This window comes from Ochotona curzoniae, unplaced genomic scaffold (genome assembly GCF_017591425.1).
Source record: "Ochotona curzoniae isolate NIBS_2020 unplaced genomic scaffold, NIBS_Ocur_1.0 scaffold_4683, whole genome shotgun sequence".
Classification (NCBI taxonomy): domain Eukaryota; kingdom Metazoa; phylum Chordata; class Mammalia; order Lagomorpha; family Ochotonidae; genus Ochotona; species Ochotona curzoniae.
This window is the reverse complement of record NW_024467121.1, coordinates 8475765-8491811: the sequence shown is the minus strand read 5'-3', so window position 1 is coordinate 8491811 and position 16047 is coordinate 8475765. Positions and strand designations below refer to the sequence as shown.

The following is a 16047-nucleotide window of genomic DNA, read 5'->3' as shown; positions in this document are numbered from 1 at the left end:
AGATGGCCTTGCCACCCGCGTTGGGGACCTGGATGAAGTTCCTGTCCTGGCGTTAGCCTGGCTCAGTGCTGGCCATTGCGACCATTTGGGGGAGTGAGTTAGTGAAAGATCAGTCTCTCTTGTCTTCAGTTTCTCCCTCTTTTTCTATAACTTTAACTTTCAAAAAAATCTTTTAAAAGAATATTTGAGAGGCCAGTGTTGAGCACTAATGAACTGATTTCCATCTGTAATGCTATCATTTATGTCAAAAGGATGGCTTGAGTGCTGTCTGTCCAGTCCCTTGCTCAGCCCCCTGCTATGCTGTTTTGCCTGGAAAGGCATGGCGGGGGAGGCCCAAGTGCTTGGGCCTCTGCCACTGGATTAGGAGGCCTGGATAGAGTTCCAGCATCTTGGCTTTGTTCTAACCTACCCCTGGCTGAGATAACCCTTGAAAGAATCAGCTAAAAAATGAGAGTTGCTTTCTCACACCCTGAACTGCCTTTCAAATAAATAAGTAAAAAGTTTTAACAAAATTTGAATGTCGGAGAAGTACCATGTGTATCAGCTTACCTCCCTACTTCCTGCAAAGTCAGTTCTGGAACACCATCCAGGTCTCCCCTGAAGGTGGTAGGAACCCACTTACTTAAGTCATCACTGCTACCTTTCAGGAAACTGAAATCAGGAGTGTGAGGTGGGCATCAAATTCAGGCATGCTGTCATGGCATTCAGGCATGCTGTCATGGCATGCAGGCATTTTTTTTTTAATTTATTTGTTGTTATTTTTTGTTTGCATGCAGGCATCTTAACCAGCCTCTCCACTGCTTGGTGAGCACTTGTCCCTGGGAAACTTTTTTTGGAGGGAAGACTTGTTTATTAGTCCGAGAGAAAGAGTAGATAAATCTTACATCTATCTCCAGGGGACTCCCTAAATGGCTACGATGGGCAGACTAAAGCCAGGAACTTCACCCAAACCTCCCGTGTGGGTGCAGGGGCCAGGCATGTGGACCATCCTCTACTGCTTTCTGAGGTGCATTAGCAAGGAGTTGTATTGGAAGTAAAAAGTACAGGCAGGCATCTTAGACCACTGCTTAGCCTGCTACACTACAAAGGTGCTCCCCTCTCCCAATGAAATTTTGAATTGAAAAGATTATAATAATTTGATGTGCAAGATTCCTGACTATAAAGGGTTTGTGAGCACAAAGAACACCCAGTTCAGAATTGTGGGGAGTACCATCTCAGTAGCTATAACCCCCCCCCCCCCCCCCCCCCCCCCGGCCCCTTGCTGTTGAGTTCAGGATGTCAGAAGGTTTTAGCTGAGAGATGATTAGATGATGAGTCTTCAGGAGAGTTTGGGGAAATGAGAAGAAGGAAGATTGTTTTAATTCAGTTCAAAGGCGGTTATCTGTTTGTTGTCTGGATGCTGATAATCACACCTGTGGACTACTGATGGTCACTAGCCGAAGTTCATTAGTGACATCAAGCTCTTACAGAGTGAGGGTCACATAGGTTAAGGGAGGAGGCTTTGATGAGTTTATGTATCTACAGCCAGGAGCTGACTTGAGATTATGGGAGTTCCTGTCTGTGGAACCCATCAATTGTTTCCACACCCTTGCTTGAAGTATCTCTTTGTTTTGTTTATCCAATCAATTGTCCTCATATAGATATCCAATCAGTTATCCTCATATAAATGATATCCAATCAAGTTGTCTTCCTACAGTTATCAGTGTTTTGTTGTAAATGGAAGTGATTGAGAATGGCTTTTTCAAACTGATTTAAAGAAAGGTTCACTAGACATTAGCTTAGGTACTTGAATTGAAATTCAACACACAGTTGTGACCTGAAGCAGTGAAAAACTGAGAGCTAACTCCCAATGGGGCAGTGTGGTCAAAGCACCTTCATTATATGGTCCTTGAGGTCAGCCACAGATTGGATACTATGTTCCTGTGAAAGCTGGGAGAGCTATGGATTGATCAGAGTGGGGGCTATTAGACTTCTGTTGACTTATGTGTCCTTTGCTGCTGTCAGTTGTATGTTTAACCAGACCAGTTTGCTTCAAAGGTCAGTTGCATCCATCAGTACAGTTATATAAACCAATGTTGAATAGGTCAGAATAGATAGAAGAGAGATTTTGAATTTTGTCATCACAAGAGATAACAAGTGTCTGAGATGGTGAGTAACCTAATAAAAAAAAAGGTGCGAAAGAAATTATTCATTTGGCAACTTCACAGTGTCTCAGAATGAAGGAAAATTGTTGGATTAGGTAAGTGGAAGCAAAGACTGGAAAACGATCACTCCAGAGCATTGTGCCTTTCAGAGTAGTTTTCAGTTAGTTCAGTTATACTTCAAAGAAATAAAGTAAAAATTTTTGCATTATGATTGTGGCTTGTGGGACAAAGCAGCAAAACATCTAGTTGAGTAGAGGAAAAGCGCAAGTGAAGAAACATGGTTAAATATTCTTGTATTCACTTTCGTAGTGGTGATTTACTGTGTTTTCTTCCAGTTGCATGGGGCTAGGGAGCTTTTGCTTTTCCTTTTCTTTGGTTTTTGTTTGTTTGTTTGTTTTTAGCTTTTACTGTTTTTAATGCTTAGGAAGAACATTCGAGAGAGGTAGGGAAAAGTGTGGCTAAGGAAACCAAAGAACCAGAAAGGTCTTCTGGGTCTCATAGGGGTCCTTTTGTTTTGTGATTGTATTTGTTCTGACTTTTGTTGATAAAAGTGTAAGCTTATATTACTACATTTGTCAGTGTTTTGTTTTTAAATGTAAATGAGAGAAGATTTTTGTGGAAAAAGTAATCTCAGGAAAATGACCATATACTCAGAATTTAAAAAATAATATTACAGATCTCCAGTAATTAAAGCTGCATAGTATTGGCATAAAATCAGATCTGTAAATCAGTGCAATAGCCTAGAGGCCATAGAAGAAAGCAAACAAATCTACAGTGAGGGATGCTAAGAACATGTGCCAGAAAAAGGATGATTTTTTTTTCAATAAACAGTGCTGGGTGAACTGGATATTAGCATGGAGAAAAATGAAACAAGACTGTGGTATCTTTCACAGTTCACAGAAGTCAACTCAAGATAAATTTAGACATAAGTGTTAAGACCGGAAACTGAGAAACATCTAGATAAAAACAAGGGAAATGGTAGCAGACGTTGGAATGGGCGAGATGTTATTTTAGGTGATTCCCCATATTACAGGAAACAAAAGCAAAAGTAGATAAATGGAACATCATCAGACTAAGGAGTTTCTGCACAGCAAAGGAACCAACCAACAAAACGGAAGAAATAACTATAGGCCGGGAGAAAGTATAGCTTATTTATCTGACAAGGAATTAATAAGCAGAAAATACAGACAAATTAAACAACTCAATAGCACAAATCCCTAATGAAAACTGAGTGGGGCTGGTGTTCAGGTGTAGTGAGTGAAGCCCCACGTGCACTCCTGTAGGGGTGCTGATTAGAGTCCTGATTGCTTTGCTTCCCATCCAGCCCACCACCATGGCCTGGGAAATGCAGTGGAGATGGCCCAAGTAAGTGTTGAGCCTCTGCTGCGCATGTGAGAGACCTGGATGGAGCTCCTCACTCTTGGCTTTGGCCTGTGCAGCCCCAGTTGTTGCAGTCATCTGGGGGGAATTAAAAAAAAAAAACAAAAAAACCACATGTTTAACTTTACTAATTATCAGGGAAGTTCAAGTATAACCTCACTCCAGTTGGATGGGCTACTATTTTTTTAAAGTGTGTGTGTGTGTGTGTGTGTGTATACACACACATAGATTTATAGGGAGGAGAGACAAAAATAATCCTTTTTTAAGATTTGCTTTTATTGACAGTCAGATATGCAGAAAGGAAGAGAGACAGAGAGGAAGATCTTGCATCCATTGATTCATTGTCCAACCAGCCACAATGGCTGCAACTGAGCCAATCCAAAGCCAGGAGCCTGGAGCCTCTTCCGGGTCTCCCATGGGGGTACAGGGTCCCAAGGCTTTGGGCCATTGTTGAGACTGCCTTCCCACACCACAAGCAGGGAGCTGGATGGGAAGCAGGCTGCCGGGATTAGAACCAGTATCCATATGGGATCCTGGCATGTGCGATGTGAGGACTTTAGCTATTAGACTATTGCACTGGGCCTCAGAATTAAAAATGTTTCATCCTCTGGTTCACTATCCGAGTGGCTTGAATGGTTGGAGTGGAGCTAATCCGAAGCCAGAAACCAAGAGCTTCTTCCGAGCTTGTGAGTCTCCCTCATATTTACAGGGTCCCAAGGCTTTAGGCCATCCTCTGCTGCTTTCCCAGGCAACAAGCAGGGAACTGGAAGGGAAGTGAGCATCTGGGACACGAACTGGCACCCATATGACATCCTGACAGCTGGACTTTAGCCACTGGATGACTGTGTGGGACCCTGGATAGACTATTAAACAGATAAGGATTACAGAGATTTGCAATGATATGCTGAAAAGAGAACCTTTACATATGTTTTTTTGCAATTATAAGTTAGTACAGTCATTATTGAAAAGTTTGGAATTTCTTTAGAAAAGCTACAGATAAAACTCATATTTTTCAGCAAGCCCACTAGTAGGTAAATTCCCAAGGAAAATGAAATCAGTCTGTGGTAGTTTCTTGGTCTCAGGTGTTGTAATATTTGCAGTTGTGAAGAAATGAGAACAACCTCAGAATCCATTTGTTGGTGAATGCATTAGGAAAATAGTGTGTGTGTCTATGTATGTGTGTATATATATACACACACAACAGAATACTACACAGCCTTAAAAATGGTGAAATCTTGTGGTGTGTAATAGCAACTGGAGCTCATGTTAGCTGAAATAAATCAAGTACTAAAAGACATGTACTGTGTGGACTCCTCTATGGAATCTTTAAAAGAAAGTGTTATTCCATAGAAATTAAAAGTATAATCATGGTTAGCAGAAGCTAGGTAGGAAAAGGGGCAAGGAAATAGAGGGGTTGATTAACAGGTACTAGGTTATAGCTGGATAGGAGGAAGAGGTTCTGGGATTCTGTCGGATAACAGTGTACCTATAGAAAATGCTAATGTATTTATTCAGAAGCTAGGAGATAGTATTTTGGAGGGTTTTTTTTTTAAGACTTAAACTCTATTTGAAAGGAGAGCAACACATGGAGAAAAGAAAAATCTGTTGGCCAGTTCACTCCCCAAATATCTGCAATGGCCAGGTCTGGGCCAAGCTGAAGCATGGAGCCCAGAGCTCCATTTAGGTCTTCTCATTGGGTTACCAGGGGCCTAAGTTCTTGGACTTCTCCTTAGCAGGGAGCTGAATTTGAAGCAGAGCTCTATGGCTAGACCTGGTACTCTGATATGAGATGCAGGCATTGCAGGTGGTAGCTTAGCTCCCTGTGCCATAGTATATTGAATGTTTTCATCATGATGAAATGTTAAAGTTCAAGGAGATTAATTGAATTTTACCCTGTGTGTGTGTTCAAATATCACCCAGTACCCTATAAATATGTGTTTGTATGCATCTGTTAAAAGCATTTTTACTAAAAAAAAAAGGTCAAATCCAAAATGGAATTTGCAAAGCTGTGTCATGAAAGAAAGTAAAAATAAAATATGAAAGATATTGGATCAGTACTGTGCTTTGTCCAAAGGGTAGTATTGCATATGAGTTCTCAAAAATGCTTTTTTTCCCCTCTCCTCTGGACCCTAGATATATTTGCCACCAACAAAGTCAGTGGATAGCCAAGTGAACAAAGTGCATGAATAAGCAGCAGGAGACGTCTTGGATGCATTAGCAACACATGAATAGACTGGAGTAACTAGGACTTGGGGATGGTAGAAATGAGAGGACACGATATGCAGGAAACAGTTCATTGGACTTCTGGCACAGTGTGCTGCTGAGTTAGGTATAGCACATCTGGCACAACATAGAAAGTAACTTTTTTTAATTGGAAAGGCAGATTTTTCAGAAAGGAGAGACAAATATATCTTCCATCCACTGGTTCACTCCCCAGCTGGCTTGCATGTCTGGAGTGGAGCTGATTGGAAACCAGGAGCAAGGAGCTTTTTCTGAGTCTCCCACACAGGTGCAGGGTCCCAAGGCTTCAAGTCATTCTCGACTGCTTTCCCAGGCCACAAGCAGGGAGCCGGATGGGAAGTAAAGCTGCCGGGATTAGAACCAGCGCCCATGTGGGATCCCGGCCTGTTCAAGGTGAGGACTTTTAGCCACTAGGCCATGGCGCCGGGCCGTGTCCTTGTCTATTTCAGTACACATGCAGGCTCAGGTATTGGAGACCTTGGCCAAAGTGTTCTGACAACTCTTTTTCCTGCTCTTGTTGAGGTACTAGGGATCCTCTGGTACTTTAGAGGAGCCAGTGGTCTTTTGTGGTGTGCATCAGGGCATTTTCATCTTTGCACAGGAGATGGCAGCAGAGTTGGCCCAACCTTACAACATATGCTCCAAAGCAGGATCACTTCCTGAGATTGGGAATTGGGTGGAGAGGAGGAATCCTATTAGGCCAGTCCACCAATCTGGTTCATTGATGTGCAGATGAGTGCAATGGTTCAACCCACCCTGCGATACAGCTCCCTTGTGTACCATCAGGTGCTGCAGCCTAATGGGGGAGACCCCTAAGAACTCCTAGCAGGCGTTTCATTCATTCATTCATTCATTCACTTATTGAGTTACTGAGTTAGGGAGAGACATTTTGACATTTTCCAACCACTTGTTCACTCTGCACTCAAATGGCCATAATGGACAGGAGTGGACCAGGTGGAAGCCAGAGTGTGGAACTCTTTTTAGGTCTCCTATGTGTGTGTGCAGAAGCCCAAGGACTTGGGCCAGCTGCTGCCTAATTTTCCAGGAGCATTAATAGGTAACTGGGTTGGAAGTGGAGCAACCAGGACTCAGCTGGAACCCTTATGGGATGCCAGAGTTGCAGGCAGCAGCCTAACCCAGTGCACCACAGTGCTGGCCCCAGGAATTTTCTTCTTTTTTTTTCTTTAAATTTGTGTTTTCCATTTTCAGTTTTGTAGGTATAGGGTTTTCCCTTCTGCTCCATTTCTCCTTCCCCTTCTACCCTCCCTATTGTCCCCTGCATTTTACAACAATATAGTCCTTGAGTTGTACTCTTTTAAGCGCAGCATTTTGCTCTTTACACGTTACATGAATTGTAGGTGTAAGCAGTGTCAGAATTTAGTATTTTTTTTTTTTTTGAGGTATATTTAACAGGTATCATTTCTTTTGGATATCTTCCCAGCAGTGAGATTGCTGGGTCATACGATAGATATACAGAGAGGAGGAGAGACACAGAGGAAGGTCTTCCGTCCGATTATCTGTATATCATCATTTGGGGAGTGAGTGCAGGTGATGAAGTTTCTCTCTCTTTCTCTCTTTTTGTCTGTGTAAGATTTACTTATTTTATTGGAAAGGCAGATTAGAAGGAAAGACAAAAAAAATCTTCCACTGGTTCTCTCCCCAAGTAGCTTAAGTAGCTTGAGTAGCAGAAGCCGAGCTCATCTGAAGCCAGAAGCTTCCTCCAGGTCTCCCTTGTGGATGCAGGGTTCTAAGGCTTTGGGCCATCTTCCTCTGTTTTGCCAGCCCACAGCAGGAAGCTGGATGGGAAGTGGAGCAGCTGGGACACAAGCTGGTGGCCATTTGGGACCCAGGCATGCTTGAAGGGGGAGGATTAGCCACTTGAGCCATTGTGCCAGACTCCGTAGGTAGGTACGTAGGTAGATGGATAGACATATCCCACATTATGATCATTTGGGAAGCGAGCCAGCAGATGGAAGGTTGTTCACTTGCTTGCTCTGTTGTTGCCTCCCTAACTTTGATGTTCAAATAAATAAATATAGATGAAACAGAGTAGCCAATGCTTGAACTTGGTGTTGTGATCTTGGATGTCGGTATCTCCCAGCAAACGACAGTGCTTCATGCCTGCCCCCTTATAGACACTTTGGAGAATTTATGTATTTGAGATATATACAAGACAGAAATATAATTTCCATCCCCAAATAACCACAATATCCAGGGAGCCAAAACTGGGAGCTTAGAATTCAACCTATGTGTCCCATGTCAGTAGCAGGAGCTCAGATACTTGAGTGCTGTTACATTGCCTCCAAGAGTGTGCATGAGCAGGAAGATGGAGTGAGTGCTAGAGGCAAGTGTTGTGCTCAGACACTCTGATATGGGCTGAGGGCTTCTAACCACGATCTTAGCCGCTAGACCAGCTGTTTGGCTCTAGCTTGACATTTTCGTGGTATCCATAATGTGAGATACCTGTTGCCCATTTTTATGTCTTTGGAAAATATCTATTCAGGTATTTTTTTATTCAGGTTATTTGTTTTGTTGATTGTATAAGTTCCATACACATTTTGGATGCTAACCTTTTTTCTATTTTTTTTTAAACATTTGTTTATTTTTATTTGAAAAACAGATTTTACAGACAGAAGGTCTTCCATTTCCTGGCTCAATCTCCAGATAGTCAGGAGCCAGAACATACTCCATGTCTCCTACAGGGTGTAAGGACTTGTTACCCTCTGCTGCTGCTGCTTTTTTTTTTTTTAAACATTTATTTATTTTCATTACAAAGTCAGATATACAGAGGAGGAGAGACAGAGAGGAAGATCTTCCGTCCGATGATTCACTCCCTAAGTGACTGCAATGGCCTGTGCTGTGCCGATCCAAAGCCGGGAACCAGGAACCTCTTCCAGGTCTCCCACATGCAGGTGCAGGGTTCCAAAGCTTTGGGCCGTCCTCGACTGCTTTCCCAGGCCACAGGCAGGGAGCTGGATGGGAAGTGGAGCTGCTGGGGTTAGAACCGGCGCCCATATGGGATCTCAGGGCGTTCAAGGTGAGGACTTTAGCTGCTAGGCCACGGTGCCAGGCCCTACCCTCTGCTTCTTTCCCAGGCCATATGCAGGGAGCTGAATTGAAAGTGCAGCAGCTGGGACCTGAACCGTCGCCCTTATGGGATGCTATTAACCTGATAGGTGATTGTTCTGTCACCTTTAATTAACAACAAAACAAAAACAAAAACATGAATTTGTGGGACTTGGCACTGTGGTCTGGTAGCTTAAGTCCTCACTTTGCATGTGCTGGGATCCCATATGTTCACTGCTTTATGTCCTGGATGCTCCACTTCCATCCAGCTCCCTGTTTGTGGCCTGGGAAAACATGGGGATGGCCCAAAGCCTTGGAACTTTTCTCCCACTTGGGACACCAGAGGATGCTTCTGGCTCCTGGCTTCAGATCAGCTCAGCTCCAGCCATTGCAGCCACTTGGGGAGTGACCCATTGGATTGCAGATCTTTGTCTCTTTCTCCATGTAAATCTGACTTTCTTATAAAAATACATAAATGTTTTTAAAAAAAGCATCAATTTCTGGGTGTAAGTTGGTTTGTATTTTCGCAATATCATTACTACTAAATTGATGTGAGGAAGAAAATATTTTTGATGATGTCTCAGTTCCTGGTGAGTAAGCTGTTCCCAGTAGGTAGATTTCTGTAAGCTACTTTGAATCTAGTGTTGTGAGGGAGGAGTATGTTGTGGAACAGTACGTTAGGCAGCTGATTTCGATGCTGGCATCATATAGCAGGATTACAGATTCGAGTCCTGGCTACTCGTCTTTCAGTCCAACTTCTTGCTAATGCCTGGGAAGTTTCAGACAATGGCCCCACTCTTCTCTCTTGCTCTTTCAAAGAAAATAAAATAAATATTAATTTTAAGAATCAGTCAAAATTATGCCCTAGAAATGACCTATTTGTTTATCGTTTTTGCTTTTACAGCATCCTGAAGTTAGCATTCAACTTCTCCCAGTGGAGCCCATGACTTCTGATCAGGACACTAAAGTTGTGGCTGAACCGCAAGCGCAGCGAGTGCAGGAGTGCAAGGACAGCTCTCATCTGGTGAGTGCCATTGGGAACGAGGGCCTGGAATCCATTTGTCTTCTCTTTGTGATAAAGAAGTCTACAGTGGACTTAGCGTGAAAATCAGAAAGTAACGCTGAGTATGTTAGAATCTACATTTAGGTGTTTATCACATCTCTAATGTTCATGGATGAGAACCATTTAGTAAAAGATTATTAAGAGAAAAGCATGCACAATTATTTAGTAATTTTTTTTGAGACAAACAGCAGGCACTTATTACCGAAGTATAAATTAAAGGTAGGAGGGGGTGGGGGCGGACAGAGCTAAGCCGTCACATTTTGGGCACCTGCTCTCTCTCTCTCTCTCTCTCTCTCTCTTTCTGTCCTCCTGGGTCTTGATTCTGAGATCCTCATCCAGGCACTCCTTTGCACATGGCCCGCCTTGGACTGCAGGGAGAAGGAGCTGCCATAGACTTCTGGATCTCCTCAGGGCTCAGCTTGGACAGTTAAGAATCTGCTGGGCCTCCTGCAGGCTGAGACCCAAGAGGCTGGAAATGGCTGCAGACTGGTGACCGTCACGGCCCCAGGCGTCAGCTGCAGCGCAACTGGCTGCAAATTTTCGTGTGCAGCACCGGGACAAAGGCCCTTCCTCTCACCTGCATACTCATCACAATGGTCTGGGCCAGGAACTTGGCCTTGGCAGCCAGGACTCTTGGGGGCGCCGGCTCTGGCTTCCCGGCTCTGTGTCAAAGGCTGAATGCCAGTATTAAGTCTTAAATGACACAGGAGTCTGCAGAAACAAAAGTCTGTAGGGGGGTTTCAGCTGTATGCTGAGTTTGTTACAGAAGTGGAAAGCTGTTAAGATGTGATTTGACAAAAGGGTTATGAACTTATGAAAATAAATTGAGAGTTCTCTAAAGTCTGTTCAGTTTTCTTTTTCTAGGTAACTTTTTCTTCATTTTTTTCCTCGTGAGACTATGAGGAATTTGACTTAAGTGAGCTATAACAGGTTTACATTTTTTGTCATAAGAATGCGTTTTCTCAGCAGGTTTGGTTTTGTCTTAAGATACAGCTATGTCTTCTTGATGTTACAGTGATGTGTTTTTGGTTTTCTCATTTTTACAGATGAATGGTCCTATATCTCAAACCACTTCGCAAACAAGTTCCATCCCAGCTTTGAGTCAGGTAATGAATCCCCAAGATTAATCAGTTTGCTTTATCATATAACTGTGGCTGTCAGAAGTTTCCTTGTGAAGTGTTTGTTGCAGAACAAAATGGTTGTAATAGATAATCACTTCTACGCAGCGTGATGTGATCCTTGTATCCCTTTACACTCATGTAGTATTTTCTTTGTTGATTCACTACAATTTCTTTGACTGTCTGATTCTAACAAGCAAAAAAGGCCTATTTTATTTGAAAGGCAGATCTATAAAGAGAGAAGGAGAAACAGGAAGAGATTTTCTATCCTTGGGCTCACTCCCCACGTGACTGCAGCGGTTGGAGCTGGGCCAGTGTGAGGCATAGAGAGTGGAACAACTTCTGGGCCTCCCACATGGGTTCAGGGTCCCAAAGACTGCCTGATTTTCACTGCTTTTCCATTAACCATGAGCTGAATCACAATATGGGATACTGCCATCGTATGTGGAGGCTTAACCTACTACATCATGGTACCAGCCAGCCCCTAGCTGTTTGATTTCAAGGCATTTAAATTATTTATCTTTTTTTCTGTTTCTATAAATGTAATTGCTGTGAATGCTCTGACTAGCAGTATTCGTAGTATACCTTATGGATGTGAACAGATAGATATTCTTTTTTTTTTTAAATTTTTTTTTTTAAAGATTTATTTTTATAGATAGATATTCTTTAGGCTTCTAAAAATATGAATAAGTAGAGTGACTAAATATTTATAGTTTTTATGATTGGTAAGGGAATACATTTAGTAGTGTTTATGGAACTAGTCTTTTAAGATTTAGTCTTTCATGGGCCCGGCACCGTGGCCTAGCGGATAAAGTCCTTGCCTTGAACACGCCGGGATCCCATATGGGCGCCGGTTCTAATCCTGGCAGCTCCACTTCCCATCCAGCTCCCTGCTTGTGGCCTGGGAAAGCAGTCGAGGACGGCCCAAAGCTTTGGAACACTGCGTGTGGGAGACCTGGAAGAGGTTCCTGGATCCTGGCTTTGGATCGGTGCAGCACCGGCCATTGTGCTCACTTGAGGAGTGAATCATTGGACGGAAGATCTTCCTCTCTGTCTCTTCCCCTCTCTGTATATCTGACTTTCCAATAAATAAATAAATCTTTAAAAAAAAATTTAGCTTTTCCGACAAAGTTTAATGTAGTATAAGTAGAAGGCGCATTGCAGTAGAGATGCCTAAATATCTTCCTGTTTTTGTTGGAGTCATGGAGCTTCCTTCCATCTAAATATATAGTGAGACAGTGACTACTTATGCTTAGATAATCAGTAAGCCCAAAAATGTCATCTTTATTAGGTTATAAAATTTTATTACTGATAAGAATATCAGAGCATTTTATAATGAGTGAATTCATAGAAATATTTGAGCTTGTGTACATCTGCTTATTAAGCTATAAACTTTAGGGTGTGTTCTGTTCATCTATTAAAAGTGACTTGAACTGTAGTTGACACTGTAAAACTCACTCATTTAAAGTATACTTTTTTTTTTTTTTTAGGATATTTACTGAATTGTTTGACTGTTATCCAGCCAATGTGGTATTAGAATATTTCCATGCCCCACTAAAACTTCCTGTATGTCCACTGGCAGTTAATTCCTGTTTCTTCCCCATCCTTGGGCAACCAGAGATGTACTTTCTTCATGTGTAAATGGGTCTTCTTTGTGTCCTGTTTATTTCTAAATAGGACATAGCTAGTTTGGTGCTTTGTATCTTTTGAGCATGCAGGTTACTAGCCAATAAAATTTGCGTATGTATTTCTGAAGCAAAGCTGAGCATGAGTGAGATAGATAATACATTAGACATGGAGAAGCTGCATGTCTACAAGCAGCCCTAATAAGATGTGTGCACTTGCATTGCTGAACTTTGAGTGTCCCTTGGGTACAGGCTAACTGCAGACATGTAGGTAGGAAACATTAGCTATAGGGAAGACAGTATTCCTCATTCTGTAGTAGAGGATGGTCATTCTGAAGATTCTATGCTTGGTTTTGAAGCATACTGTGATAAAATGATTACCATACTTAGTCTGTAACAGATTTCTGTGTTAGCACCCAGGTGCAACAAGCTAGAAGGAATCTGAAAAGTAGAGTGGGAAAAAAACCAAAACAGCAGCTCTGAGTTGAAATAGAGGGGGCAGAGGTTAAATGAAGTGAAGGAAGAACTAGTACAGCAAATTTGGTACAAATTCAGTGGCCTGTAGTGACCTTAGCAAAAACTTTCAAAGTACAATATGAGCAAAGGCCAGGCCATAGTGGACAGGAAGAAAGAAGTGATAATTCCAATGTAGGCAGTAAATCCCTCTGATCTTAGCATTTAAGGAAGAAGCTGGATGCTAACAGAAGAAGAAGTTAGACTGCTGATTAGGGCATTTGTATTCTTTATCCGAGTGCCGGAGTTCAAGTCCAGGCTCTGTTCTCTCTTCTAGCTTCCCGCTAATGTGCACTTAGGGGTGGGAGAGGGTATCTGATGGCTCAAGTGTATGGATCCCTACCAGCAACATAAAGTTCCCAGTTCCTGTCTTTGACCTGGTCCAGCCTTTGCAGCTTGAAATATTTGGAGAGTCATGTATTATCTCTGTCTGTGTCTCTCTCTGCTTTTCAAATAGAATAAAAAAAGAAGTTGCCTCGTTAGTGCAAGTAGGTGGTGCGTCAAATGAAATTAAAAAACAAACCAAACAAAACAGGAAACCCAAAAAACGGAAGTGATGATTACTCTAACACTGAGTCACCATGAATGGACCGCTCTTTTAAATTATTTATTTATTTAGAAAATCAGAATCACAAAGGTTGTTGAGGGAATGAGACAGAGAGCTGCTGGTTCCTTCCCCAAGTAGTCACAACGGCCAGCATGTTTTGTATCCAAGTTGCCTGATTTTGCCTGTTGTAATTACTGTGGCCTCAGGATGATTTTCTCTGGTAGTGATCATGCCACATTTTGCCATAAACACTGCTTGATAGAGAAATAGGAGTGTTTGATGGTATTGAAAGGACAAGTAATTAAGGTAGAATTACTTATATTAAATTACCTTCTGTTAAGAAATGTACTGAGTTTTTTTTTAATTAATGTGAAACTGGGAAGATTAAGTTGAAAATCCAACTTTTTGGCGTACTAACCCTTTTTAGTTATGGTACAAAAAACTTCATACCAGAATTAGTTTTCTCATCCTTTCACTTTCCTGTGAAGTTAAGAGATTTTCAAAAATATCTTTATCTGCTGGGTCACTTACTTATGAAATATCTGTAGTAGCTGGAGCTAAGCCAGGCCAAGGCTAGCACCTTGAAATTCCATTCTAGTCTTGCATAAGCATTTAAACCATTTTTTTGCTGCTGTGTAGTTTGCATCTTAGCAGGAAGCTGGAACAGAACTGGAGTAGCAAGCACTCACTCTGATGTGGGACGTAAGAAGCCAACCAGTGACTTATCTCTAATACCACAAAACTCTCCTCTCTGAATTAGAATATTTTAAAAAATTCTTTTACAGATAGCAATATCAGTAAACTTCAGTTTTTGCATTTAATTTTTAATTACAAAAATAGCTTTTTTTATACACTTTTTTGGGTGCATTTATTTGAAAGGCAAAGTTATAGAGAGATGGAGAAAGAGAGAAATAATTGCAAGAATGAGAAAGATCTTCCATTTGCTGGGTTTCTTCCCCAATGGCTGTTAACAACCAGCTCTGGACCAGTCCAAAACAAACTCTCTCTGGAGTTAGGAGCTTCTTTGAGATCTTGCCTGTGGGTACAGGGGCCGAACCACTTAGGCCGGCATCTGCTGCTTTCCAGGCACATTAGCAGGGACCTGGATCAGAAGTGGAGAAGCTGAGTCACAAACTGGCACCTATATGGGCTGCTGACATTGTAAGCAACTGCTTAACTCACTATACTGCATTGCCAGCTCCTCGTTTAGCTTCTGAATGAATATTACCTCGCAGTTCATATCAATTCGTAAAAGTCTACATCTTGAATAAGCATAGGCTAACAAGCAGAAACTTGAATTTCTGTAGAAGTCTCCAACTTCATTTGGCTAGCTCTCTCCTGTTAGAACATTATCTATTTTGCAGGCTAAAACTTTCAGTTGGTATCTGCCACCGTGTCAATCTTTGTTTTTTGTTTTTGTTGTTGTTTTTTAAGATTTATTTTATTTTCACTGGAAGTTAGACATACAGAGAGAAAGATCTTCCATCTGTTGTTTCACCCCACAAATAGCTGCGATGGCCAGTGCTGAGCCCATCGCTCCAGGCCTGGAGCCAGGAGCCTCCTTGGGGTCTTCTATGCAGGTGCAGGCCGTCATCTACTGCTTTCCCAGGCCACAAGTAGGGAGTTAGATGGGAACCGGAGCAGTGCAGACACGAACCAGTGCCCATATGCGTTCCTGGCATACAAGGTGAGGATTTTAGCCACTAGGCTACCGAATTGGACCCCTGCCAATCTTTTTAAGGAAAAAAAATCTATTAGGAGTTTGTTGAATTTTCTGTTTATATGAAGTGTGAAATTACTTTTACTTGAGAGTGATTTAGTTGTAAAACAACCCAGTATGTTTACAGTTAGCCCCTAGCACATGGATCCGAGGTGTCTAGTCTTAGTTTTATCCAAGTGAAAGTGATTATTTGTAACCAAAGCTTTTCTTAGTAAAAATAGTCTCGTGATAGACATCTGTGAGTGAGTCTTTCATGCTGTAGGAAAAGGTAACTAAAGTCTCTCTCACATTAAGAAAATTCTGTCAATTTTTAAAAAAATTGTTAACTTTACTGCTTGTTATTTGCATAGTAAATTTTGGAGTTTTCTGCATACTCTCATTTAAGGATTGTATGTTTACTTTCTGGGAAGGGTTTGTTCAGCAATTGATTTCCAAATCAATTTACGTGGTATTGCATGCAGACAGTTGTAGAAAGAGAAAAGTCAACGGATGGGCAGGAATGATAGATGTTTTAGAGTTCTCTCCCTGACAGCCTGCAGCCTTCCTTAACTTTTAATGTCTGAAGTGCAGTTTATAAAAATCCACACAGGTTGTGGGCAGCTGTCCACAGGCACTGTTATTTTGTACATG

General features: G+C 41.9%; 1 protein-coding gene and 1 pseudogene across 6 annotated transcripts in view; one reads left to right on the top strand and one right to left on the bottom strand.

The window, feature by feature from the left end:
• LARP4B (La ribonucleoprotein 4B) overlaps positions 1-16047 on the top strand; it is an 82788-nt gene that overhangs the window by 12731 nt on the left and 54010 nt on the right. For 2 of the 6 annotated variants that reach the window (XM_040968104.1, XM_040968100.1), the window contains exons 2-3: positions 9736-9855; positions 10941-11000. In XM_040968104.1, the coding sequence (XP_040824038.1) occupies positions 9775-9855; positions 10941-11000 (141 nt within the window). In that variant the 5' untranslated portion in view covers positions 9736-9774. Of the gene's footprint in view, positions 1-9670; positions 9856-10940; positions 11001-16047 lie in introns of those variants that run through there. The other 4 variants (XM_040968101.1, XM_040968102.1, XM_040968103.1 and 1 more) reach the window with 3 other exon arrangements.
• Positions 10108-10774, bottom strand: LOC121148179 (annotated as a pseudogene).